Genomic DNA, 26,988 nt, shown 5'->3' with positions numbered 1-26,988 from the left:
ACACACTTCAAAATTCAAATTTACATTTTCTAATTATATGTTAATTATTAAGTTATTATAACTTTAAAAAATTTGATATATCTCTTAATTAATAATTAATAACTTATTTAAAATTATTTAATTAAAATAATTGATTAATAATTATTAAATTTTATTATGAATGTTTAATTAATTTTGTAATCGTGGATACCACGGGTTATATATATATATATATATATATATATATATATATATATATATATATATATATATATATATATATATATATATATATATATATATACCTTAATAAGCATTTAGCATGTTTTGCTGAATTTTAAGAGGTATAAATCTTTACTACATATTTACAATCATTTTATGCATTGAAAAATATATGGTAAATATTTGACAAAGTCAAGAAAGCTCTTATTGCCTCTTATAATGCTTTATTGTTTTGACTTGACTCATTATCTTATCCCAACATTTCCTCGTATCTCGGTAGTTCTATTCATTGTTCATACAAATACACAATCATATAGATGCTCCTCGTCACTCCCTCTTCACATTGATCTGGCATGGCTCTCTCTAGAAACCCTACCCGTCGACCTTTATCTCCCATCTTCGGATCTTCCCATGGTAGAATTTTGATAACCTTAGCGTGCCTCCTTCAAGTCTCCGCCATCATCACTAAACCCCACCATCTTTGCTTCAGCCGCCCACTGCCACCACACCACCATCACTTCACATATTTTCCCTCCTTCAAGTCCCTTGCTTTGATTTTGAATTTGTTTTCCTCATTTTTAGCCAGATGAATCGGTAAACACCAACTACACTTCATATAACCAACTACACTTTATATAGCGTCTCCATATAAAGTCTCATCTCTTACTGTTCGGTCACAAGCGCACACCAGAAACCACCCAAATCCGCCAACACCACCGAATTTGATGCTGAACAACACCACCATTTAGCGTCATCATAGTCACCATTGTCACTCACGAACACCACCTAAACAGACTCTCTACCTTCTCTTATTACTATCATTTTCTTTGTACTCTGTCGATACCAGAAACCATAAAGAGCATATTTCGGTGAACCTCATAATTGTTGAAATCTATGAAATGATTTAATTTAGTATTAAAAAATTGAAGAGGAAGAAGGAAGACATCAATGGTTCCAAAAAAGTGGCATTCATCTCAGTGTGATGAAAGATGAAGAATTTAGTCAAACCACCACTACCATTACCACCGTTCACAACCAACAAAACCCGAAGATGAAGAGATCGGTCAAAGAGAGTTTCTTACGCTAAGGACTTCGACTTTTTATGGTAAATTGGGCAAGATTAGGTTGTTTCTCTTTTTTTTTGCTTGATGGTAGATGCTTTGATATTTTGTTATTTTGTACTGTGAAAAATTTGTACATAGATGAAATGTTGTATATTTAGACCTTGAATCCTATATTTTCGTTATGCTTCAGGTAGATATGAGATTAGGGGTTTCAATTTTTTTTCCCATGAATCTTCTCTTTGCAGGGGTTTCACTTTTTCTTAAATTTGTAATTAGGGCTTGCAGAACACCAATAATGTGTTTCATTTAAATGGTAGTAGGTTGGTTTACGCAATGGTCCTTTTATGATTAGGGCTAAGGTTTATGGGTTAATGGTTTCAGTATGTGGGAGATGAGGGCAATGGTCCTTTTATGATTAGGGCTAAGGTTTATGGGTTAATGGTTTCAGTATGTGGGAGATGAGGGTTAGAATTTGAGCCGAATCATATATTTTGGGTTCAACCTCCTTTCTCTCATAATTTTGAATGTTTTTTTTTTTTATTTGAACCTCTTTATAAAATTCAAGGTTTTATATTTTGAGTTCTTTTTAAGATCCATGGGTGAAAGGGAGTCAAAGTAAGAAGGGATTTATCATCTTGACTGCTTTTGTAAAGCATCCAAACTATGTTTCAGATATATATTTAATTTGTGTGAGTTAGCTTTATGAGCTTTGGTACATAAATTACATGATTATTGTCCTTGCTGAAATCAAGTTATATCTACCCGTTTATTGGGCTCACTTGCAATAACCCATTTTAGTGATTCCATATTCTCTTTTTGTTCTAATTACAAATACAATTGCCGATTTTTTATGCTTTTAAATTTTTTTTGGTGAGTTACCTAACATATTTAAGTAGAAAAGATTGTTTCAAGTTATGACAATTATGCAAAAAAATTAACGCAAGTCTTCCGACCTTAAATCATATTATTGTATTAAGCATATCTTAACATATTTTTCTCCTCGGCTAAGTTTTAAAGGGTTGTTTTATATCTACACATATGTCGTATGTTTGATCCGTTATCTTTACTATTAAAAAACTTACGTAATCAAACTATAGTTTCTCAATAACTTAAATTTACTTTTAATTTTTTATAATTAATTTAGTTTAACGTTATGTTGAAGTCGATAATTAATTATTTATGGTAATTATATTAAAAAGCACAAGCTTTTTTCTATTTATGGTAATATATTTCAAGATTAAACATTTTATCATTTTTATGGTAATAATTGACTAGTTGTTTTATACTAAACTATATGATACCATAGGACTAGGGACCAAAGTTGTAACATTTTATTATCCTTTAGTTAAAATTTCTAATATTTGCAAAATTGAACAATTTTTTGAAAATTTATATCGAAGTTAAAGGGTAAGAGAAATTACAAATTTTGTTATCGTATATAATTTGTTTTAACTTTTCAAGTGCAAAATGATGATTATTAAAAAATTGAAAGTTAGGTTGTGTGACAACCCGATATTTCAACTACATGTAAACGACCTAAAAATTCAAATATTGTAACCACGTTAGTTGTAATAAAATTTACTTCGAAAATAAAATATCCAAAAATCACTAATTAAATTACCTTTTATGATAGATATCACTAAACCGTGATCGTACGTAAAAAGAACGCTCAAATCCGACTTCGTATAAGAAAGTTAGGAATTTTTCACGTTCGGCTTAACGGCAGATGGCTAAAAACTCGAATCACAGATCGAACGACTTTTGACCGGAATGACCTAAACGAGAATCGAAGGTCTCAACAATGGTATTTCAGCGGTAAAAAGTCTTGCAAAAACCGACGTCAGATAAAGAAGTTATCAATTTCTAAAGAAATTTTCTTACCGCGACCTTTAAAAAATAAATAATAAAAATAATTTCGGAATTTGCCGATGAAATCTAAAAGAAAGTTGTAGAGTATGGTCTCACCTTCGCGGGGATATAAAGAACATCGAAAACGGAGTTCGTATGAAGAAGATACGATTTTTTGAAGTTTATTAAATAATTTATATATAAATTTATTTAAAAATTCTTGGTATTATCCGAAGGGGAGTCACCAGATAGGGCCGAGTTACGCCCCGCGTAACCCCGTACGCCCAGCGTACGCGAGGCCTTGGCCTCGGTTCGTCCACGTCGCCCCTATGCGAGCTATCCCGACCCGTCCCATCCGAAGCCGAGGCAGTTGAGGACTCGGTCAAGCATGACCCATGAGTACGCCCCACGTACCGAGGCCTCTCAGCCCCCTATAAATAGAGATGCGAGGGTTCCGGGAAAAACACCCCGTTTCTCTCATTTCTCTCACGATCTTGCCTCGTTTTCCGTGCCCGCACTACCCCGAAGCCCCGATCACTTTGCTCAAGTCCCGAAGGTCATTTGTGCCCCCGAGATTCCCGAGAATACCGAGGAAATCCACTTTCACGAGCCGAAATTCTGTCCGGTTTTCATCCCGCAACCTCCGATCTTACAAGTGAGTTCATACCCCTATAATTCACACTTTTAAATGTTTCATGAGTACTTTTACATGCTTTTAAGGGGGGGAATACAAGTAAAACACTCGATTATTATCGTGTGTTATATAAACTTTCACTATACGCGTTTTATCAAAGGAATCACACGTGATTTAAACTATTATAAGGAAACTTTCATATGCAAATTATACCACGACAACATTTTATCTTTTGAAATGAGAAACGATTTATGTATTTATATAAATCAGATACTTGCTTATACTACATTTCTGTGTGTCGGTTTTGGCACTACAAAAACTACACTTTTCATAACAAGTGAACATTTTCACTAAGGGTTTATTATACAAACAAAACACACTTTTAGGAAACTATAATAGGTATAGTTTTACGAGAATACTACGAACTTTTACATACATGGAAATACTATTTCAAGAAGCTACTTTCATATACAATAACGAACGAACGTTTTTACACGTAAATTTGTTTTATACTAAGTTTGTGAGACATTAACTTCACGTACGTTCGAGTACACATTTCAAGTCCTGTATTATATACCAAAATCCCTTGGAGGGGGAGCATGGTGTTTGTGTATAGATCTATACGGGCTTGACAACCCGCGCCCTGACTGTTAGCTACAGTCCACCATTTGGGGTGACAAACGTCAGAACATTCCAACGCCTGAAGAACGTTGTGTATAGGCATTCCTTGTCAATAGCATGGTTATAAAACTCACATGGAGTATTAAAAACACAATGATTTAAGGGGTTTTTAAGACATATTGGAATTTTTATACGTACATACATTTACTAAAAACAAGCATTTGTCCTGCAAGAAGGCTACATATATACTAGTAGAAAATATAGGATTTTCTACGAACATGCAAACAAAGAACAAAAACATTGTAATTAAATACTTATGAGACTCACCAACTTAAATGCTGATCTGCTCTTTCAAAACTACTTGTATGTCACAGGGATTCAGTAATTACAAGTAACAAACGGATTTTGGAGAAAGGACGCTGCGACGCCAGTTTAATTTCATATTTTGACATCATAATGTAATTGATTTTGAACATGTACACTTTTAAACAATGTAGACTTTCATTTATATATATGATGGTTGTATTGCTTTCTTTACTATGTATTCATTTGTTACGTTACCACATGAAGTCATCCGCCCCCGAACGTTTCCGCCGTTCCGGTTTGGGGGTTTGACAGATTGGTATCAGAGCAATGTTTATAGTGAACTAAGTATATCGAACCTCATAAGATATACAAACTAAAAATGCTTAGGGACTCAAAGTCTCTGACAAAAGTTTTCATACCTAAAATCCTCATTTCATATAAATAGATTATTTTAGGTTATGAAAATCCAAAATACATGCATACAACAAATTTTTTGATGAGAACTATACAAATGTATTAAGACAAGTTGGACACTACGATTAGTTCTCGAGATATGTAATCAAATTTGGGACGAATATAGCCTGATCAACTATGTTTATCCGAAATTAGACTAACGTATGTCGAGGAATGATGGTAGTGAGTAACAAGTCAAAACTTAACAAAATAGACACTAGTATCTAATGTACAATTTAAATACTATAGGAGTATTTGGTGCATACATTAGATTAATTAGTATTACATGTCTCAAGTTTTGTTCAAATCTTATAACCCTATTCTCGTATAGTCAAATGGCTGGATTTCACCCGCATGGAGACCCCTACTACCCAAACCAAGGCAACGGAGGATGGATTGAGGAGGATCCGGAAGAGGACGATGAGCCTATCGAGTTGGATGGAGGAGACGACTCGGGTACAGACTCGGAACTAGAGATAATCAATCCTCCAGCCATTAGGAGGAACTTCCAAGGACCGACTCCCGTTTGGGGAAGTCACCTCCTCGACTGGAGCCAACAACAAGGGATACGCTCTCCCTACGGTATGTGTCGAGACTTCTACAACATCAGGGACGGAGGTTCAGCCGACCGAGCACTTCCGGCGATGGTAGGAAAACCGGCCAACCAGTCCTACCAATCGGGGGTTCAAGCAAACCGAATCCGAGAGGTCAACGTGGAAGTACAAGTCCACACGGCCGATATCCGCCGCCTGGATATGTTGCAGAATGACATCCACCTCCGCACCGAAGCATTCCAAGCACAAACAAATGCAGCCCTCACAGAGTTGATGGAACAACAAGCCGCCTTCGATAGGCGTCTTATGGAGTCGAAGCAATCGGATGCGAAATCGAGCTCCAAGCGCAACACACGTCGCAAGTAGTACTTGCGAAAACCTCAAATTTTGTTATAAGATAGGACTTCGGCTAAAAGTTTTTACTTCCTTCAATTTCTTGTAATCGGAGACCCTTTTAAGGGTCAAATTTTTGTGATCGTTGTATCATCTATCATATTAATATAATTCACACGCTATTACTACTACGTTGAGTATCGCGTTCAATCTTTAAAATATTATGGAAAAACCATACGCTTGTTCATATGTTCGGATTTACGAATAACCTTCACTCTTCTATCTGTGAGACTCATACTATCATCTGTTATTGAACTATAGCAATTTAGTTCATGAGACACATTCATTATTCATTTATTCTTATCCATATCATCATCTTTTAAACGTATAGTTAAAGATGCCGCCACGCAGGAATCCCAGGCGTAACCCTAACAACGAAACACCGATACCACCACCACCTCCACCTCCTCAATTTGATGCTGTCATGTTCCAGGCAGCAGTCACTGCAGCTGTGGCAGCTGCCATGTCACAGATCAATACACCTATTACTACGGGTTCAGGAATTGGCATACATCCTTCCAACCATGGCGATAGTCATGGACAACCCCAGGAGTGCACCTATAAAGACTTCGAATGCTAAGCCGCAGATGTTTAATGGAACGGGTGGTGTGATGGTTTTAAGGCAGTGGATTGAAAGAACAGAATCAGTATTTGAAATTTGCTCCTGCCCCGAGCACAGCAAAGTCAAGTTTGCAACTTACACGTTTACTGATAGGGCTTTAACATGGTGGAATGGCCACGTTAAGGTACTTACCCTGATAGTGGCAAACTCGATAAGCTGGGAGAGCTTGAAAATCATGTTGATGAGGGAGTACTGTCCACGAGGAGAGATTCAAAAACTTGAGCATGAACTCTGGACCCTGGGAATGATTGGTACCGACATAGCAACTTATACCAATAGATTCTATGAGCTGGCAATCCTTTGCCTAGATATGATTGCTCCCGAGAGCAAGAAAATAGAGCGATACATTTGGGGACTGTCGCCCCAAATTCAGTCAAGCGTGTTAGCTTCAAAACCTGACACTTTTGAAAGTGCCAAGGAGCTGGCACAATCGCTTATTGGTTATGGAAATCATCAACAGTCAACAAATTATGCACCAGAACCACACAAGGGAAACAACAATAACAACAACAACAATAACAATAGAGGGTAGAATAAGGGAAAGGGTGGATCTTCCCAAGAATCCTTGAAGAAACAACAACTGGTTGCCGTAAACACTGCGATGGTACCTACTACCGTTCCTACAAATCTCTACCCAACAAAGCCTTATGTGGGCAACCTCCCAAAGTGCACCAAGTGCAATTACCACCACCACGGACCGTGTCGGGAAATGCAGTGCTCCAACTGCAACAGAAAGGGGCACACTGTCCGTTTCTGCAAGGCCCCCGCAAAACCGATCACTCAAGTTCTTGGTGTTGGTGTAGGCCAAGCGTGTTATGGTTGTGGCGAGGTGGGCCACTACAAAAGAAACTGCCCAAAGGCAGCAAATACCGGCAGAGTGGGACGAGTACTAGCTATTGGTCACGAGGAAGCTGTAGCTGATCATACAGTAGTTGCTGGTACGTTTCTTCTCGATAATTCATATGCATGCATCCTATTCAATAGCGGAGCAGAGAGAAGCTTTGTGAGCCAAAACTTTATTCACTTACTTAAACGTAAACCTAGCATGTTAGAAGAATCATTCACTGTAGAAATGGCAAATGGGAAAACGGAAAACACTAATTGCATATACATGGGTTGTACATTAATTTTAGACCGTCACTCTTTCCCAATCAACCTTATGCAAGTCCAAATAAAAAGTTTCGACGTTATAGTTGGCATGGATTGGTTAAGTCCTTTTTGCGCCGACATCATGTGCTTTGAAAAATCCATTCGTCTAAATCTCCCTAACCATGAAACATTAGTGATCTACGACGACAAATCAAGTACAAACCTTCGCATCATTTCGTGCATCCAAGCTCGAAAGTGTCTGCGGAAGGATTATCAGGCATTTCTTGCACACATCGTCAATAAAACTCGGGAGGTAAAGGATATAAACAGCATCCCAGAGGTAAGAGATTTCCCCGATATCTTCCCAGAAGAACTACTGGGATTACCACCACAACACCAAGTTGAGTTCAGAATCGACTTAATTCCAGGGGCTACCCCTGTAGCAAAATCGCCCTATCGTCCGGCACCAGCAGAGATGCAAGAACTTTCCAGTCAGCTTAATGAACTTCACCAAAAAGGATTCATCAGACCAAGTTTCTCACCTTGGGGAGCACCGGTCTTGTTTGTAAAGAAGAAATACGGATCGTTCTGGATGTGCATCGACTACCGAGAGCTGAGCAAACTCACTGTCAAGAATCGTTACCCTCTACCCCGCATTGACGACCTATTTGATCAACTTCAAGGAGCGAGCTACTTCTCAAAGATAGATCTACAATCCGGATATCACCAATTACAAGTACTAGAAGAAGACGTTCCCAAGACAGCCTTCCAAACCCGTTATGGACACTACAAATTTGTAGTAATGCCGTTCGGATTAACCAACGCACCAGCAGTATTCATGGATCTAATGAATAGAGTGTGCCGTCCTTACTTGGATCAATTTGTCATCGTATTCATCGATGATATACTTATCTACTCCCGAAGTAAGGAAGAACATAGTCAACACCTACGGAGGGTCTTAGAAACACTACGATCAGAGAAACTCTATGCGAAGTTCTCTAAATGTGAATTTTGGATTCGAAGAGTCGAATTTTTGGGCCACGTTATTAGCAAAAAAGGAATACATGTGGACCCCTCCAAAATTAAGGCCATTAAGAACTGGTCGGCACCAAGGACACCTACTGAGATTCGTCAATTTCTAGGTCTAGCTAGCTACTATCGCCGATTCATAAAGAACTTCTCTAGCATCGCGAAACCTCTTACTACATTAACCCAGAAAGGTGTGGTCTTTGACTGGGAAGCAAAACAAGAGAAGGCGTTCCAAACTCTGAAACAAGCCTTATGCACCGCACCGCACCAATACTATCCCTCCCCGAAGGGATAGAAGATTTTGTAGTGTATTGCGATGCATCGAATCAAGGGCTCGGTTGTGTTCTTATGCAACGAGGGAAGGTTATTGCTTATGCCTCCCGTCAGCTTAAGACACACGAAGTAAACTATACGACACATGATCTTGAGTTGGGAGAAGTGGTATTTGCTTTAAAGATCTGGAGACACTACCTGTACGGAACGAAGAGTAATATTTACACCGACCACCAAGAGCCTTCAACATATTTTCGATCAGAAGGAGCTCAACATGCGACAACGACGATGGGTCGAGTTACTCAATGATTACGAATGCGAGATTCGTTATCATCCTGGTAAGGCCAATGTAGTAGCTGACGCCCTCAATCGAAAAGAATACACTGGTCGGAGAGTCAAATCTCTGAATATGACCATCCATTCCCACTTATCCACACAAATTAAAGAGGCTCAACTGGAAGCTTTACATCCCGAGCATGTGACGGGTGAATCCCTGAGAGGAATGGAAAAGAATCTAGGAATCAAGGGTGACGGAGCCTATTATCTCATGGACCGTATCTGGACACCAAGACATGGTGGTTTCAGGGATGTGGTCATGACTGAAGCGCACAACACAAGGTATTCCGTTCACCCAGGTTTAGATAAAATGTATTTGGATTTTAAGAAACTGTACTGGTGGCCTAACATGAAAGCATAGATTGCTACCTTTGTAAGTAAATGTCTTACTTGTGCTAAGGTTAAGGTCGAGTACCAGAAACCTTCAGGATTACTACAACAACCAGAGATACCGGAATGGAAATGGGAACGGATCACTATGGATTTCATAACCAAGTTGCCCAAGACAACGGGTGGACTTGATACCATATGGGTCATCGTCGACAGATTAACCAAATCCGTGCATTTTCTGCCAATCAAGGAGACTGACAAGATGGAGAGGCTTACAAGAACTTACATAAGGGAAATAGTACGATTGCATGGGGTTCCGATGTCCATTATCTCCGATAGACATAGTAGATTTACATCAAGGTTCTAGCAGTCACTACAAAGTTCCCTAGGGACTAGATTAGACATGAGTACAGCCTACCATCCACAAACAGACGGGCAAAGTGAGAGAACGATACAAACTTTGGAAGATATGCTGAGAGCCTGTGTGATTGACTTTGGAAAGGCATGGGATATCCACTTACCTCTTGTTGAATTTTCATACAACAATAGTTATCATACGAGCATAAAGGTTGCTCCATTTGAAGCCCTCTATGGCCGCAAGTGCAGATCCCCTCTGTGCTGGACCGAAGTTGGCGACACACAACTAGCTAAAGGACGAGATACTAAAAACACTCTCACCGGTCTGGAAATCATACGAGAAACGACAGAGAAGATCGTTCAGATCCGTGAACGGTTGAAAGCATCTAGAGACCGACAGAAAAGCTACGCTGACCAACGGAGAAAACCTTTAGAATTCCAAGTAGGAGACCGTGTTCTATTGAAAGTCTCGCCATGGAAAGGCTTGATACGCTTTGGAAAGCGTGGAAAGCTAAACCCAAGGTATATAGGGCCTTTCGAGATTCTCGCCAGAATCGGCCCTGTAGCTTACAAACTTAATCTACCACGTTAACTTAGTAACATACACCCAACCTTCCACTTATCGAATTTGAAAAAGTGTCTGTCCGATGAGACTCTTGTTATCCCACTCGACGAGATCGAGATCAACGAGAGCCTCAACTTCGTGGAAGAACCGGTAGAAATCATGGACCGAGAGGTCAAACAAACGAAACAAAGTCGCATACCCATCGTGAAAGTCCGCTGGAATGCCAAGCGAGGACCTAAATTCACATGGGAACGCGAGGATTAGATGAAACAAAAGTACCCGCATCTTTTTCTCTGATTCACTTGTATCTTTCTTGCTTTAAATTTCGGGACGAAATTCCCTCTAACAGGGGGATGATGTGACAACCCGATATTTCAACTACATGTAAACAACCTAACCACGTTAGTTGTAATAAAATTAACTTCGAAAATAAAATATCCAAAAATACTAATTAAATTACCTATTATGTTAGAAGTCATTAAACCGTGATCGTACGTAAAAAGAACGCTCAAATCCGACTTCGTATAAGAAAGTTAGGAATTTTTCACGTTCGGCTTAACGGCAGATGGCTAAAAACTCGAATCACAGATCGAGCGACTTTTGACCGGAATGACCTAAACGAGAATCGAAGGTCTCAACAATGGTATTTCAGCGGTAAAAAGTCTTGCAAAAACCGACGTCAGATAAAGAAGTTATCAATTTCTAAAGAAATTTTCTTACCGCGACCTTTAAAAAATAAATAATAAAAATAATTTCGGAATTTGCCGATGAAATCTAAAAGAAAGTTGTAGAGTATGGTCTCACCTTCGCGGGGATATAAAGAACGTCGAAAACGGAGTTCGTATGAAGAAGATACGAATTTTTGAAGTTTATTAAATAATTTATATATAAATTTATTTAAAAATTCTTGGTATTATCCGAAGGGGAGTCACCAGATAGGGCCGAGTTACGCCCCGCGTAACCCCGTACGCCCAGCGTACGCGAGGCCTTGGCCTCGGTTCGTCCACATCGCCCCTATACGAGCTACCCTGACCCGTCCCATCCAAAGCCGAGGCAGTCAAGGACTCGGTCACGCATGACGCACGAGTATGCCCCGCGTACGCTCGTACGCCCCGCGTACCGAGGCCTCTCAGCCCCCTATAAATAGAGATGCGAGGGTTCCGGGAAAAACACCCCGTTTCTCTCATTTCTCTCACGATCTTGCCTCGTTTTCCGTGCCCGCACTACCCCGAAGCCCCAATCACTTTGCTCGAGTCCCGAAGGTCGTTTGTGCCCCCGAGATTCCCGAGAATCCCGAGGAAATCCACTTTCGCGAGCCGAAATTCTATCCGGTTTTCATCCCGCAACCTCCAATCTTACAAGTGAGTTCATACCCCTATAATTCACACTTTTAAATGTTTTATGAGTACTTTTACATGCTTTTAGGGGGGGGGGGGGGAATACAAGTAAAACACTCGATTATTATCGTGTGTTATGTAAACTTTCACTATACGTGTTTTATCAAAGGAATCACACGTGATTTAAAACTATTATAAGGAAACTTTCATATGCAAATTATACCACGACAACATTTTATCTTTTGAAATGAGAAACGATTTATGTATTTATATAAATCAGATACTTGCTTATACTACATTTCTGTGTGTCGGTTTTGGCACTACAAAAACTACACTTTTCATAACAAGTGAACATTTTCACTAAGGGTTTATTATACAAACGAAACACACTTTTAGGAAACTATAATAGGTATAGTTTTACGAGAATACTACGAACTTTTACATACATGGAAATACTATTTCAAGAAGCTACTTTCATATACAATAACGAACGAATGTTTTTACACGTAAATCTGTTTTATACTAAGTTTGTGAGACATTAACTTCACGTACGTTCGAGTACACATTTCAAGTCCTGTATTATATACCAGAATCCCTTGGAAGGGGAGCATGGTGTTTGTGTATAGATCTATACGGGCTTGACAACCCGCGCCCTGACTGTTAGCTACAGTCCACCATTTGGGGTGACAAACGTCAGAACATTCCAACGCCTGAAGAACGTTGTGTATAGGCATTCCTTGTCAATAGCATGGTTATAAAACTCACATGGAGTATTAAAAACACAATGATTTACGGGGTTTTTCAGACATATTGGAATTTTTATACGTACATACATTTACTAAAAACAAGCACTTGTCCTGAAAGAAGGCTACATATATACTAGTAGAAAATATAGGATTTTCTACGAACATGCAAACAAAGAACAACATTTCATTTCATACAAACATTATAATTAAATACTTATGAAACTCACCAGCTTAAATGCTGATCTACTCTTTCAAAACTACTTGTATGTCACAGGGATTCAGTAATTACAGGTAACAAACAGATTTTGGAGAAGGGATGCTGCGGCGCCAGTTTAATTTCATATTTTGACATCATAATGTAATTGATTTTGAACATGTACACTTTTAAACAATGTAAACTTTCAATTATATATATGATGGTTGTATTGCTTTCTTTACTATGTATTCATTTGTTACGTTACCACATGAAGTCATCCGCCCCTGAACGTTTCCTTCGTTCCGGTTTGAGGGTGTGACAGGTTGTTCAGTTAGACAACCTCCAGACCAAAATCATCAATAACCAAAAAAAACAAGATATAATATAAGTTATTAAAAAAATTACGATGCTATTAAAAAGAGAAGCAAATTATGTTTTACAATAATTATTTGCATATTCTTTCTTGTAGTAAAAAAAATATCTAAACTTTAAATCCAAAACCTTAAACAAATATGAAACATGAAACACTATACATGAAGAAACCATTCAGTTAAACATTACATCTTTTTTATTATATGACATATTTCTAAAACAAAATTATTTTTCGAAAATAGTTAATATTTCAAAGAAAACTATCTAATGCCCACCAAAGAGAAACTATCTTCCGAAATGACATATTAGCTGAACATAAAGTATTCACTGCCCCCAGATAGATTCCACACCTGTTGCATAAAGCTCAGTGACAAACAATTATAAATATAAGTATTTATCTCCCATAATCGATTTTTTCTCATGACCAATTTTATGTAACATTATCCAGTGGAATATCTTGTACCACTACAAAAGTATCAGTGAAGTTTGGTGAACAATTGAATTCGCACCCGTCGCTTGGCACAGGTAAACGGTTACTATATATATAGGCTTAAGTTATTTTGTTTTTACTAAGTATTGTGTGCCAGAATGCACAGATCTGGACCAACGGATGAAATTAATCAATGGACGTGATTTGAGAGTGTACGATATTACAATGGGGTAACATCTACCATATAATCACACAATTTTTAGCAAAAGGTTATTTTGGACAATTCACTACATTTATAAAAGGAAATTTTCGGATTTTTAGGGATGATTAATTCTCCTAATTTAAAAAAATCTGATTTTTTTAATTAATTCATTTTCAATTTTTTCCGATTTTATTCTGTCAGAATATTTTTTGTTAGAATGATGCTCTTTCAGAATTTTATTCTAATAGAATATTATTGAAGAAAAACAAAATTCTTGAATCAGATGTTGAAAAATAACAAATATTCTAATATATTCTTATACATACAAACTTAAATACAAATTCATATATATTCTTACAGATTAAAAGTCTTATACATTTTAATATAGTTATAAATATTCTAAAAGAATATCAACAAAAATGAATAACATTCTAAAAAATAATAACATTCTGCTAGAATACTCTCGTTTTCCATGTTTTCTTCATTTTCCACATCAATGGCAGCCCCTTCAAAACCTAAATAATAATAATAAAAAAAACATAATCAACTTTAAAATAGTATAACTTTCAGTATATTCTAACAGAATAAAGCTATAATTCTAACAGAATATCTTAGACATTAAAGACTTTTAATTTATTCTAACAGAATTACTCGAGTCACCTGATCAAGTATTCCCCGAGTCACCTGATCCAAATTATCGACTTAATCTAATTACAATGACTACATTATAGCTAACACAAAGGACAGTACTTTGGAAAAATGTCAGCTTATTACAAGCTAGAATGTGGTAAATATGACAGTTCAAAGATCACAAATGTTTCTGAACAAAGAGTGCTAAAAATACAGCTGTAACATCGCATGTTCGAAGGACTATAACTCAACCAATATTAATCAAATTTAAATGACTTCTGAACCTAACTTGTAGCTAACACAAAGGAGAATATGCATAAACAAATTTCATGTCATTCCAAGCTAGTATAAGAGAGATATGATAGTTTAAATATTACAAAAAAAATTGGCTGAAATATTTGATTCAAACATTTTAACAAACATTTGGTGGGCAAATCAGATGCACAAATCTTTATACTCCATTTGATGAAACATACAACATGTGTAATTAATAAACACATGAATGTGACTAAATTTACAATAAAAGAGTGTATACCTTCAAATACTAACAAGTAATTTGTATTATCAAGAGTATGAAATTACTTCAAAGAAATCAAATAAATCATCATGTTTATGGAATCAAATAAATCATCATTTTCACTAATCATAAGAAAAGTGAAAATCAGTTCTTGAAAGCATATGTCAGCATTGTTTTCCATGGTGGCTCTGTTTCTTGGATTGTGTTTCAAAAAATGGAAATGGAAAGGGAGCGAGAGATGAGATAGGACTGAGGAGACAAAACAGATAATAGAGTGCATACCTGGAAGCCGACTATCTCCAAATTGAATCTTGGAAGCAGATAAGTACTCGTATGCCATCCTCTTTTAAAAAAAATGCTTCGATGGAGGATGCGGGAACATGGTATACAGATGAATGAAAAACAAAAAAGCCCTAATTTTTAGCTTCAATTTGCAGGGAGTTCGACAGCCTCTTGTCCACTATGAATTGATGGAGCACCTTATTCTCAACGAGGGTGAGCAGGAAACATAAACGGGTGGTGAAGGATAGTTGGTGAAGACGATAGTTGAGAAGGTAACTATCTCGTGGTTGTACATTTCGGCTATGGTGGGTGAAGAAGATAATTGTATTGGAGTTTGATGAATACTCTCATATAGAATTAGGGTTATCAAGATGAAGGAACCATGATTTAAGGGATCAAATACGTGATATTCTATTATTTCCTTAATTATAGGATTCCAATTAAATTATTTCCTTAATTAAAAGTACAAAAAGTCTAAAATACCCTTTAATGATTTATTTAGTTATTTATTATTTCTTGAATTCTCATTGCTGCATTTAGGCACACAGTAGTTGCTAGAAACATTTGAACCTAGCTCTCTCTCTCTCTCTCTCTCTCTATATATATATATATATATATATATATATATATATATATATATATATTAGTTGAGATACTATCGGAATTTAAAGGTGTTTCCTTTAGAACCATTGGTGATTTTATAATAAAATTGCTTCATGTTGCAAAAGTTGAACTACTGAATAGACATGGTTTATTCCTTTAGAAAGCAAAATAGTTCACGTTTATTACTTAAAAGTTGAATAGTTATGTTTTTTAAGAATTAAGGATTGGTATACGCAACACAATATAGGGTTCATGAATTTAGTGCAAACATTGCATCAATTGTGGGAGAGCATGATCTACAATGATTTTGTAGCCTTTGTCTGTTAAGTGGAGACTATCCCAGAATAAGAATTTTGAGTCATTGGGACATATTGGGCTGAGTCTGTTACAAAGATACGATGTCTCATACAACCCTGTTCCACAACAAGCATTGTCTACATCTTCGAAGCCTGAGAAAAGAAAAAGAAAAAAAAAACAGATGAAAATGTTAATAGGCATCATCTTCCTTAACTTTGTGTCATAAATTTAAAACCAAAACAATATACGAAGATTATGATTATGGCGAAACTCTATGGATGTGAGTGAGCTTTTAAGAACTTTTAGCTTTTAAGAAAAAACTTGCTATTATTTTATGCAAAAAAAGTTTTCAATCTAAAAATTACTTCATATAGCTTTTGAGAACTTTTAGTTCTTAGCTATTGAGAATAAATGTCAACCCGTAGAAGAATATAAACTAAGATGTTATTGTTGGTTAATTAGTTACCTCTTCATTAGAGACAAATCCCAATAAAATTTTGAGAAATATGAATTTTAGAAGTATCATAACCAATTATTTCGGTATTGTACTACAAGGTGGAATCTAGTGCATAATACCATATTGGAGATGGTTTTGAATGATTTCTCGTGAGAGATTGAAGTAATCAACATAGCAAATCGTGGAATGTGGTAGACTGCTTCGAAGATATTCGAGCTGACTTTTTAGCATTTTGTTGAATGTTTCTGCATCTTCATTGAACATGTTGACACAATTTCTACGTATTCCTCCAAATACATTTCTCATTAGTGGAAAACAACCAATATAGGGTGTACCGAAGACAATTAACTTCCTTGCTCCCAATTTGTATAATTCCTTAAACAAATTTTTGGAAATATTCACATATAAATTAAAAGATATAACAACAGAATTATTATTTCTATAGGTAAAATCTGTTTATAATGAATTGAACTCAACATAATTGAATAGATTTCCATCATTTCATTTTCCATAAACTTTGCCACTTTTTTTTGCTACACTCTAGTGATACTATTTAAAGAATAAAATCATTTGCTTGTTATTCATTTAACAATAAAATTTGTTTATTTATATATATTCATCAAACACCAATATGTCATCCTATTATGGTTGAGTTTAATTCGTTTAATGTAAACTAAATATTCTACTTTATTTAATCATTCCATTAAACTATGCATTACGGACGATCTTATGTTTTTTGAAATGAGAAATTAACATACTATGATTATAGTATGTACAACTTTGTCAAATTCTTTATAGAAAGCGATGAAATCTTTCAATATATTTTCTAGCAAGCTAATTAGCTGATGCAAAATTTTAAACCCTAAATTAAAGGAAAAACTAGTAATCATATTTGAGCATGTTCTACAAACTAAACTAAGATAATTATACGCATGGGATTACCTCAAAAAACATTCTAGCATTGTTTGCCAACAAATTAGCATAATCAGTCGCATTATACTGCAATCTTCTAACTGGAACAAGGCCATAACTTATACTCCAATCATTGGAGCTTGATGATACCAAATACACACCATTCTTGATTATATGCTTTGCTGCTTCTTCTCCAACAATTCTATTAAGCTTCAAAATGTAATCTTTGAACATCTCCAGTTGAATCGATAATGGCATGACATTCTAAATGTCATACGCCCATAAAAAATGAACAAAATACACACAAACATACATGAATGTTATTTAGTTCGACTATTAATAAATAAAAAGGCAGACATGAGGAATTATATATCGGCATGCATGCATACTTGTATTTGGGAGGTTACGCCATCATACCCAGAGCCAGCAGAAGCAAAACATACACCCGTAGGAAGATCTTTTTCTCGTATGTAAGGGTCTAAATATGCTGGAAGGTAGTCCTTCACTCCTAGTTTCTTAACTATAAATTTAGCATCAAAAGATAGCAAATTTTTAGTAAAGGAAATGATTCGAATGTACAACATGTGTAGATATATAATAATGATAATAATAATCTGATGATAAGATTCTTGAGGTTGAACTCTTTCGTTCTATATTAATTACCTATGTAGTCGCTAATAGTTCTATCATTGGTGAATCTTCCTGATGATACTCCTCCCATAAAATCCTTTCCATATGGGGGGAAGTTAGCTTTGATCAATGTATTTAGAAAGTTATTGTTCCCGCTATCAAAGAAGGAATCACCGAATGCCCAGACTGCTTCTACCGAGTCATGTTTTGGTATGTTTACCATTGCATTACTGAAAAATAAACAAAGAGAAACATAGAAACAAAACTGAACTGACTTATAAACTGAAAGTATCATTCTACAAATAATAAAGAAACTTAGAACAAGGTCAATGGATATATAGAGATGTTATATATTATGCCAAGTATTTTGACTGATTGATTATGAACGGTTGTAAATGGAAACATTCACCCCATTATAAAGAGATGAAAGGGTCTATTGTTAAGAGTAATCAAGTTTTTAATATTAATCGTGTGTATTTGTAGTTGATGTTTTCAATCGAATGATCCTTTTGGGCAAAGGGTACGTGGAGTGGTGGTGAGCATTTGTAATTCTCCCATTTATAGTTGCCTTTATCCTTTTTTCTTTCACCTCCTAAGCCATGAGAGAAATATCACAAACGTGAAGTTTGTATACAACATTCGTAATGGAATGAAAGAACACCAAGCACGTATTCTTAATTTCTTAGAATGTTTATAAAATTTCATCGGTAATTAGTTATTACTATCTAAAGACATAGGAAGGTTTTCTTAGTTTCTTTCTAACGTAATATGTATTTATAAATTTTAAGTGGGTACTTTTTTTAATTTATAAACGTGAAATGTAATATTTATTAATATAACTCTAGTTTTAATAATCTTTAAAAATTTAATAAATTTTGTTTTTTAGAACGGCTGAAATGAAAATAAAAAATGAGGATCTAGCAAGAAACTAGAGAAAAAAAGGTTCAATTCACAAATAAAATCGTATATCGCTAATTTATGATACAAATTTGCAACGAATGAGCTTGTTTTCCAATTTAGCAACGAGATAGTGTGCTAAAACGTCGAAAATTAGCAAGGGATAAAAGAGAATAGTGACATTTTGGTGGTTGTCACTACATAATTTAGCAAGAAATGAGTTAGTTCTTTTGTCTTTTAAAAAATGATATTTTTTTCGGTTCATTTTGTGTTTTATTTAAAATCCAACTGAAATAACCAAGTCATCTCTCTCTCTCTCTCTCTCTCTCTCTCTCCCCCTATCACACCCCCGAATCGGGACGGCGGAAATGTTCGGGGACAGATGACTTCATGTACAGTATCGTAACAATTGAATATGAATGATAGATAGCAACCAAACATCATACATTACAATATATCAACATTCATTGTTTTACAAATTGTACTTGTTTATCAATTATACAAAAATAACATAAAGGATGATTGCTCGAAAGGTAATAAAATAATCCAGATCCAATGTTCGAGTACCTGTTCACTAAGTCCCTGAATACAAGTCGTTTTGAAAAGCGTCAACATAGAATGTTGGTGAGTTCATAAGCATGTTTGTAGGAAAAACTTTGTAATATTGTCTCTTATAATAAATTGTAAAACTCCAGAAAATCCAATATTTCTATAAAAAGTAGTTTTTGAGTCTCGTTTCAAAACCGTGTATAATTGCATGCAGGTCCTTTATTATCCTTTGTTTGTATTTGAAAAAATGTATCCCTAGAAAATCTTATATTTTCTGTATATAAAAGTGTTGTGGTCTTAAAACCCTAAGACCCGAGTGATGAAATCAGTTTACAAAGTATACGAACATAGTTTGGTGTTTTGTAAGAGCTAGTAGAGTGTAAATTCTTCATAAATTCAAATAATGTTGTTATTCTCTATGTGTCTTTTCCATGTAGAGTAATAATGAATGTATCCAAAAAATCCAATATTTTCTTAATAAAGAACTGTAGTCTTAAACCCTAAGACCATGATGAAAATGAGTAGTGTACAGACATTAGTATATATTTTCATTTATTTTAATAAAACTAACAAGTAAAGCTTCCCGTAAACCAAAATAGTGTTGTTAATCTCTATGTGAGTCGCTATAAGCCTATAACCATACTAATGACGAGAGTGCCTGACTTGACGTTTTTCAGTGTTGGTTACTTTAAGATACTTGTCACCCTAGACTGGCCTAGTCTAGCTGTAGCGAACAACTCATGTGTGGGGGTGTCAACCCCGTATAGATCTATACACAATTGCCTTGCTCTCCCTCCAGGAGACTCTAGTTATAACTAACAGGACTTATCGCATACGCTAGGTAGGTACGACTAAAGGAGAGTCTCACAAGAGCCTTAACAGATTTACGTAAACTATGACTTCTCTTTCTTGTAAAATGACTTGAGTCTATCTAGTGTAATTGAAAATATTTATATAATCAAGTATATAAGCACATGCAAGTTATCATGTCTGGGTGTTTTCAAAAGGTTACAACCTTTAAACTTACATCTAAACACAAGTATAAGCACTTTTAGTATGTTAAAACAATTTTATGGTTTTTGACTTTTTTGTCCTTATTTTTAGAAAAATTATAGAAAAATCATCATAAGTCGAAATTTGGATCCATAAACTCTGGGAGTTTGGAAATTGAGTCTACTTTGTTCACAAATTTTCTCATAGTTTTTAACAGCCACGAACTAGTGTGAAAATGTTTATCTTCACAGGTTGGTCTGAATTTATTCTGGAAATGATAGGCAGTTTTGTAAAAATCACCAAAAGTTGTATAAAAATCATATGAACGCGTGAGAGTAGTAATTAGAACGGTATAAACCTGAACTATTTGCATGTAAAACAGTTTTGAAAAATATTACATTCAAGGTGGTCAAAACAGTCCGTAAATGGACTATAACTTTTCTATGGAAGGCTGGGGATTAAGTTTATGTTATACATGTTTGCACACAAGACTCACTTTTGCTACTTTTGGAGTGTATAACCCCATATTTATAGTTTTCAAGAAATATATATGTTAACAACACTTATCTTATGATTTTTATGAAGATCTATGTGATAAACTTCATGTTCAAGTAAAAACCCAAAAGTTAAACACACAACACAATGGTCCATGCAATTATCCAATGGTTAACCGAAACTTTGATTTGTATCCCCCTAAAGAGTACGAAAACATGAAAAATAGTGGGGTATGAAGCTTACTGGGCCTTTTTCGGTTTTAAAGATGAAGAGGAAGAAGGTTTTCGGCCCTAGCTTGCTTCCTTGAGTAGATTTGTGAAGTTTTGGTGTTCTAAGAGCATAATCACAAAAATGAAGTGATTTGAGGATGGATTTTTAGTGAAATCTTGGAATAAAGTAATATAGTTTACAAAACTTACCTAGTTTGTGTAGCTTGAAGAAAACCTTCTTGAATAACACATACAAACTCACGATTTTTAGAGGGATGGATGAGAGGAAAATTGAAGTTTTGAGAGGAAATAAGAAGTGAGTAGGAGTTTGAAATGATTTGTGGGGTGGGAGGATGGCCTTCGGCCGATTAAGAGGGAGAAGGGGGGGGGGAGATTAGTGTGTAATGCTTGTTGGTTAATACATGTGTGCCGAGATGTATGAGGTGTATTCACATAGATATATGATGTATAATATGGAAGTGGCACCCCATAAGTCAACCCCCCTTTCATTTGTTTTTTTTTTATTAAAAATCTAATCAATTATGGGGGGGGGGGGGGGGGGAGAAAGAAAGAAATTTGGGGCTTGGTTTTGAAGGATAACCGAGAACCCCTAGGCCCATTAGTGTTTTTGAGTTTTTGGTTTAGGCGAGAGAGAGCCCAATAAAGATTTTTGATCCATTAGGGCCCATATATGTGTTTTCGACCCAATAAGGTTAATTGGAAAAGTTTTCGGCCCAATAGGGGCCCAATAGTGATTTCCGGCCTTACGAAGCCCAATTAGAGGGTTTTCGGCCCAACATAATACCTAATGGAGGTATTTCACCCACTATGGTCTAAGGAAGATGTTCACGACCCAATAAGAGTCTTACAGTCCATAAGGATCATGTTGAGGGTTTCTTGGCCCATTAAGGCCCAATAGGAGAGTCTTGGCCCAAATAGAGACTTGGACCGAGAAGCTTGGGCTAAGGTCCAAATTTGAGTGATCATAGCTTATTAGGTTAGGTTTGGGGATTAAACGAGGAAGTTTCGACTTGAATTACAATTTTGGATGTATAAACTTGTATAACATTGAAATTTGGCTTATACCATACGTAGTGTCACTTAGTTACACAAATAAACTATTTGTCCATGGATAGAAATTTCTAGCCCTAAAATGCTAGTTGTGACACTCCTTCCCTCCCTCTCTTTCTCACACACACATACACAGACGCATACACACAGAGAGAAGTGACATCCAATTGGACGCATTGGATGTTGCCACTAATACTGCAAAAAAGTATGATCTAACTTTATGTAAATTTATGTTTTAGCTCTTTGATTGATCAATGAAATAGGGTACAAGAAAATAGCTTAAGTATTCAACAAAATAAAAAAACTTATAAAGAATGGTATTGTATCTCAAAGATATACACCTATATAGAGATACAAAATCACTTGACCAATCATACATAGATGCTTAAGTTATACATGCATGATAAATACATCTACCCAATCACACTAACATACACACCATGTTATGAGCACTAAGATATGCCTACGCTATAAATAAATACGAAGGAACATAATATGCTCTACGAACTACTTCAAATTCAAAGCACAAACCTTCACTTCGGAAATAATATTCATAACTTCAGACTGTTTCAACAATAACCTCATATAGTCCAGACAATTTCACTATGTGGAAGGTGAAGATGAGGGATTTTATGGTTCAATAGGGTTGCACAGCATATTTGGAAGGAGAAGCATAACTACCAAAATGTTGGATTAGTGTCTAAGTCCATAACTATTTTGGTATGTACTTGACCCGATTATGAGCATGGTCCTTTTGGGTTGCCTTCACCATACAAACTTGTAGGAAGAATTAAGGAGAGATGAGATTAATTATGATTTATTAATATATTATAAGAATAATATATTAAAGGAGAAATCATATTGTTTAATTAATATTAGTCAAGAATTATTTGATAATTAATTTTTGTGGCTAAAAGACATTAATTAAATAAAGGGGACTAGAACTGTCAATTGTGTGATAGTTGAATATTGGGCTAATGGACTCCATAGAGGATGGAGTGGACGAATTCTATGGGGAAACCCATAAGAAATCTTCCATGGCCTCTAAGGAGGGAGTCCATGGACTGCTTAGAGCCTAAGCAATCAAATTAGGGTTTCCTAAGTTTAAAACCCTAATAGCGTCACATATTTAAGGACCCCTAGGGCACCAAAAACGTGGCCAACTGATTCCTTAGGGTTTCTAGACGTTTTTGGGTGCCTATTCTCTTCTCCTCCTTCATCCTTATTGCTAGTGGTGTTTGTGACTCCATTAGAAGTGCAACACTTGAGGCATTAACCTTTCTGAAGCCAATTACAAGGCGGAATAGATTGTTATTGCTACATAACAATCAAAGGGATTTTCTAAACCCTAATTCGGTTTATAATATGTTAGATCTAGGGTTTATAGCTTTGGATTATTCAATTGCATGATCATTAAACAACCTAGATCCGGAGCATTAGGGTTTGCATGTACACCGTAGGAATGATGTAGTGCTCAAAACCCATCAGTGGTATCAGAGCCTAGAGTTGTTTGTTAATGAATTGGATGCTTATTTGATTGGATATTAACTGAAAATCGAAATATTTGAGTTTTTAGGGCTGGACTTGCCGAGTCCATGACTGAACTCGCCGAGTCCATGACTGAACTCGCTGAGTCCATGACTGAACTCGCCGAGTCCACTGGGTAATCGACGAGTCCAGTGCTGACTCGACGAGTTAGCGAGTCTGCCAGCTGATTTTCATGATTTTCTTGCTGTTTTGGCTTAGGATTATTCCAAAAATGTTTTTAATTGATAAAATCCGAATTTTATTGATTTTGGGTGAATATCCTTACCAAAATAGAAGATAATTACCAGTTAATCAAATATTTGTTGCCTTTTAAGATAATGTTTAATTATTTAAGTTATTTGGTGAATTATCTTGCAAGAAATTAGATTAGGTCATAATTAGATAATTACCAATTAATTGTTAATTGCCTTATTTGAATTGTTGATCTAGAATGTTCTTGATAAAGTTTGAAAAAGTTTCAACTCACACCCTTAAGGTTTTATAGTTTTAAATTTGAACTTAATAGTTTTAAGTTTTGAAATTCAAATAGTTAAACCATAATGTTTTGAAAAGTTTCAAAACATGCCCTCAAGTTTTGGAATTTAAAATTTGATTAAAAGTTTAATTTAGAAATATTAAATTCTACAACCCAAGTATTTTTGAAAAGTTCAAATTACATCCTTATGGTCTTATTAAGTTAATTAAATGTATAATTAAAAGAGAGTTAATAATTCCATAAAGTTTTGGTTTACCTTCAACTAAATTAAAAGTATAATTTATTAAGTTAGACCACCTAGAATTTTAAAAGTATAAAATACACCCTTATACTATATGTAACATTCAAAGTCTTATATTATAAATATGTATGAGTAAAAAGTCAGTCTTACCGATAGTAGGTCTCATTCACAAAGCTGGCCTATAAGGGGTGTTTAAGGAAATTGCCTATAAAATGGCGATTGAATGGGTATCCACTCTTACCCTCCGTACTCTTGACTAGTGGAGGGTCGTTAGCCAAACGGATAGGATATGACGAAACAAGTCCCGAAGTCCCGGTATCATCCCAACACCCGAAACAAGTCCGAGAGCTCCAAAGTTCCTAGGAAAATTATATTTTCTAGCCGAAACTCTGGCCGCGTGAAGCCCGATTTTTTTTAGAAAACTTCCCAGTTTCATCGAAGAATATTACTTTTAGAGCCGAAGTAATGCCCAATTATCGTCTTAACAAGTGAGTGTATAGTCACTTTTATTTTACACATAAATATGAAATATTTTCTATAAAATATGTGCTATGTGTAATTATATTGTTTGTTTATTTGAGATAAGTGTTGAATGAATGTTTTATAGAGGTTTTAAATTGTATATGTATTTTTATCTACAAAAATGTTGGGTAAAACATGGATAGATAGATGATATGTTATGAAATAAAATGATGAGAGGCCTCGGTATTATTGTGATCCAGTCATCTAGCGGAGTATAGATGGCGACCACAGACTTTTCTAGATAGTCATGTGGAATTCTAACAGGCTCGCAACCTGTAAGTGTTAATGAAATTGGGTGTTCATTTGTTGTACTCCATTCCTCACATGGTTGCTTTCTTTGACATAAATTGCTGAGGAACCCTTAAAGTAGTGTTGTCACCTCGATGAAAATCCTTAGACTAGGTACCTTGTGATAGGTGTTTAGGGACATAAAGTGATGATAACGGGAATGGATAATCAGGTTTATTGGTAACTGATAAATTTATTGTTGGGTGATGAAATTAATAAATTTTTTTATTCATGAAATTAATAAATTTATTTATTTGTGGGTTGAAAACCCTATATGCTCACCAGGCTCGTAAGCCTGACTCACTCAGCATTTTGTATTACAGGTAGTGGACCCCGAGCTTAGTTTGGAGGTTCAAGAGGGATTTTTGAATTATAAGTCGATAGTTGTAAATATCTGTTGTAAGGCTTATAATTTACTGTTTATGCTTTTGGTCTGTTTCAGAACATGACATCCCAAGGTTTTTGATATAGAATGAAAATATTTATTTCTTTAAGAAATGTTTGGTTAAATTTTTATTATATTCTATTTTGGGAACAAATTCCGCAACATCCTTTGGAAATTTACTCTGATTTTATTTTAAAAGCATAAACTAAATCGGTCTTTTCTGGCTGAGAAAATTGGGGATGTCACAACTTGAGTCCAATTGGTTTCACCCCACAGGCTTGTTCACAAGAGTCCAAGTATTATTTTTGTTTATCGACTTGCTTTTCGCATCCATGGCCTTGACCCACTCTGGTTCTTTTTTCGCTTCTTCAACCGATAGCGGCTCGTCATTGGTTGTTAGAAGGAGTTCTTAGAGATTATCAAGATCAAGCTCATAATCTTGAAATCATCTTGGAGGTACTCTTGTTATTGAGGGTCTTTGATTTGCAGCTCCTTGTTGAACATTATTATTTACCGGACTTGGTTGTTTAATATCTTGTACTTCCGCTTCGTCTCCAATCTCATGATCCGATTCAATTGGTTCAATTGGATCATAGTTTACATAGTCTCCTTGATTGTTTTTCACATTGTCTCTTGGATAAACCCATGGTATTTGTCACACCCCAAAACCGAGAACGGCGGAAACGTTCTGGGGCGGAGGACATCATGTAATGTATCACAACTATGTAAAGTAGCAACCAAGCAACAACATCATCCATTGCATTAATGGTATAATTGTAATTACAAGTGTGTTCTTTCATAATGTACAACAATAAAATGAACAATCAGAAAATAAGATGAGTCTGGACTGCTCCGTCTTCACAAAGCTTGGTCGTCGTATGTAACGACCCAATTTTTACGTCTGAAAATTTCATTTTAAAATATTACTTTAGAAAACATTAATAAATAAAAACATTGTTTGATCACACCATAACACAACGTAAACCATGTTTTAACAGTCAAACCATACATCCCATCAAAATATCAGAG

General features: G+C 35.6%; 1 protein-coding gene across 1 annotated transcript; it reads right to left on the bottom strand.

Annotated features, from left to right (window-relative positions):
• Positions 1-632: 632 nt before the first annotated feature.
• Positions 633-18,509, bottom strand: LOC145045373 (GDSL esterase/lipase At1g59030-like). Its single transcript, XM_078993713.1, has 8 exons — positions 18,320-18,509; positions 18,046-18,176; positions 17,687-17,920; positions 16,864-17,119; positions 16,260-16,439; positions 14,405-14,473; positions 869-929; positions 633-750 (listed from the first exon to the last, which is right to left on the bottom strand). Exons 1-8 carry the CDS (start codon positions 18,507-18,509, stop codon positions 633-635), a joined length of 1,239 nt encoding a protein of 412 aa, XP_078849839.1.
• Between the last annotated feature and the right edge of the window lie 8,479 nt (positions 18,510-26,988).

Source organism: Lactuca saligna, chromosome 5 (assembly GCF_052625555.1).
Source record: "Lactuca saligna cultivar CGN05327 chromosome 5, ASM5262555v1, whole genome shotgun sequence".
NCBI lineage: Eukaryota > Viridiplantae > Streptophyta > Magnoliopsida > Asterales > Asteraceae > Lactuca > Lactuca saligna.
Note: the sequence above shows the minus strand (reverse complement) of the source record. Positions and strands in the feature narration are given on the sequence as shown.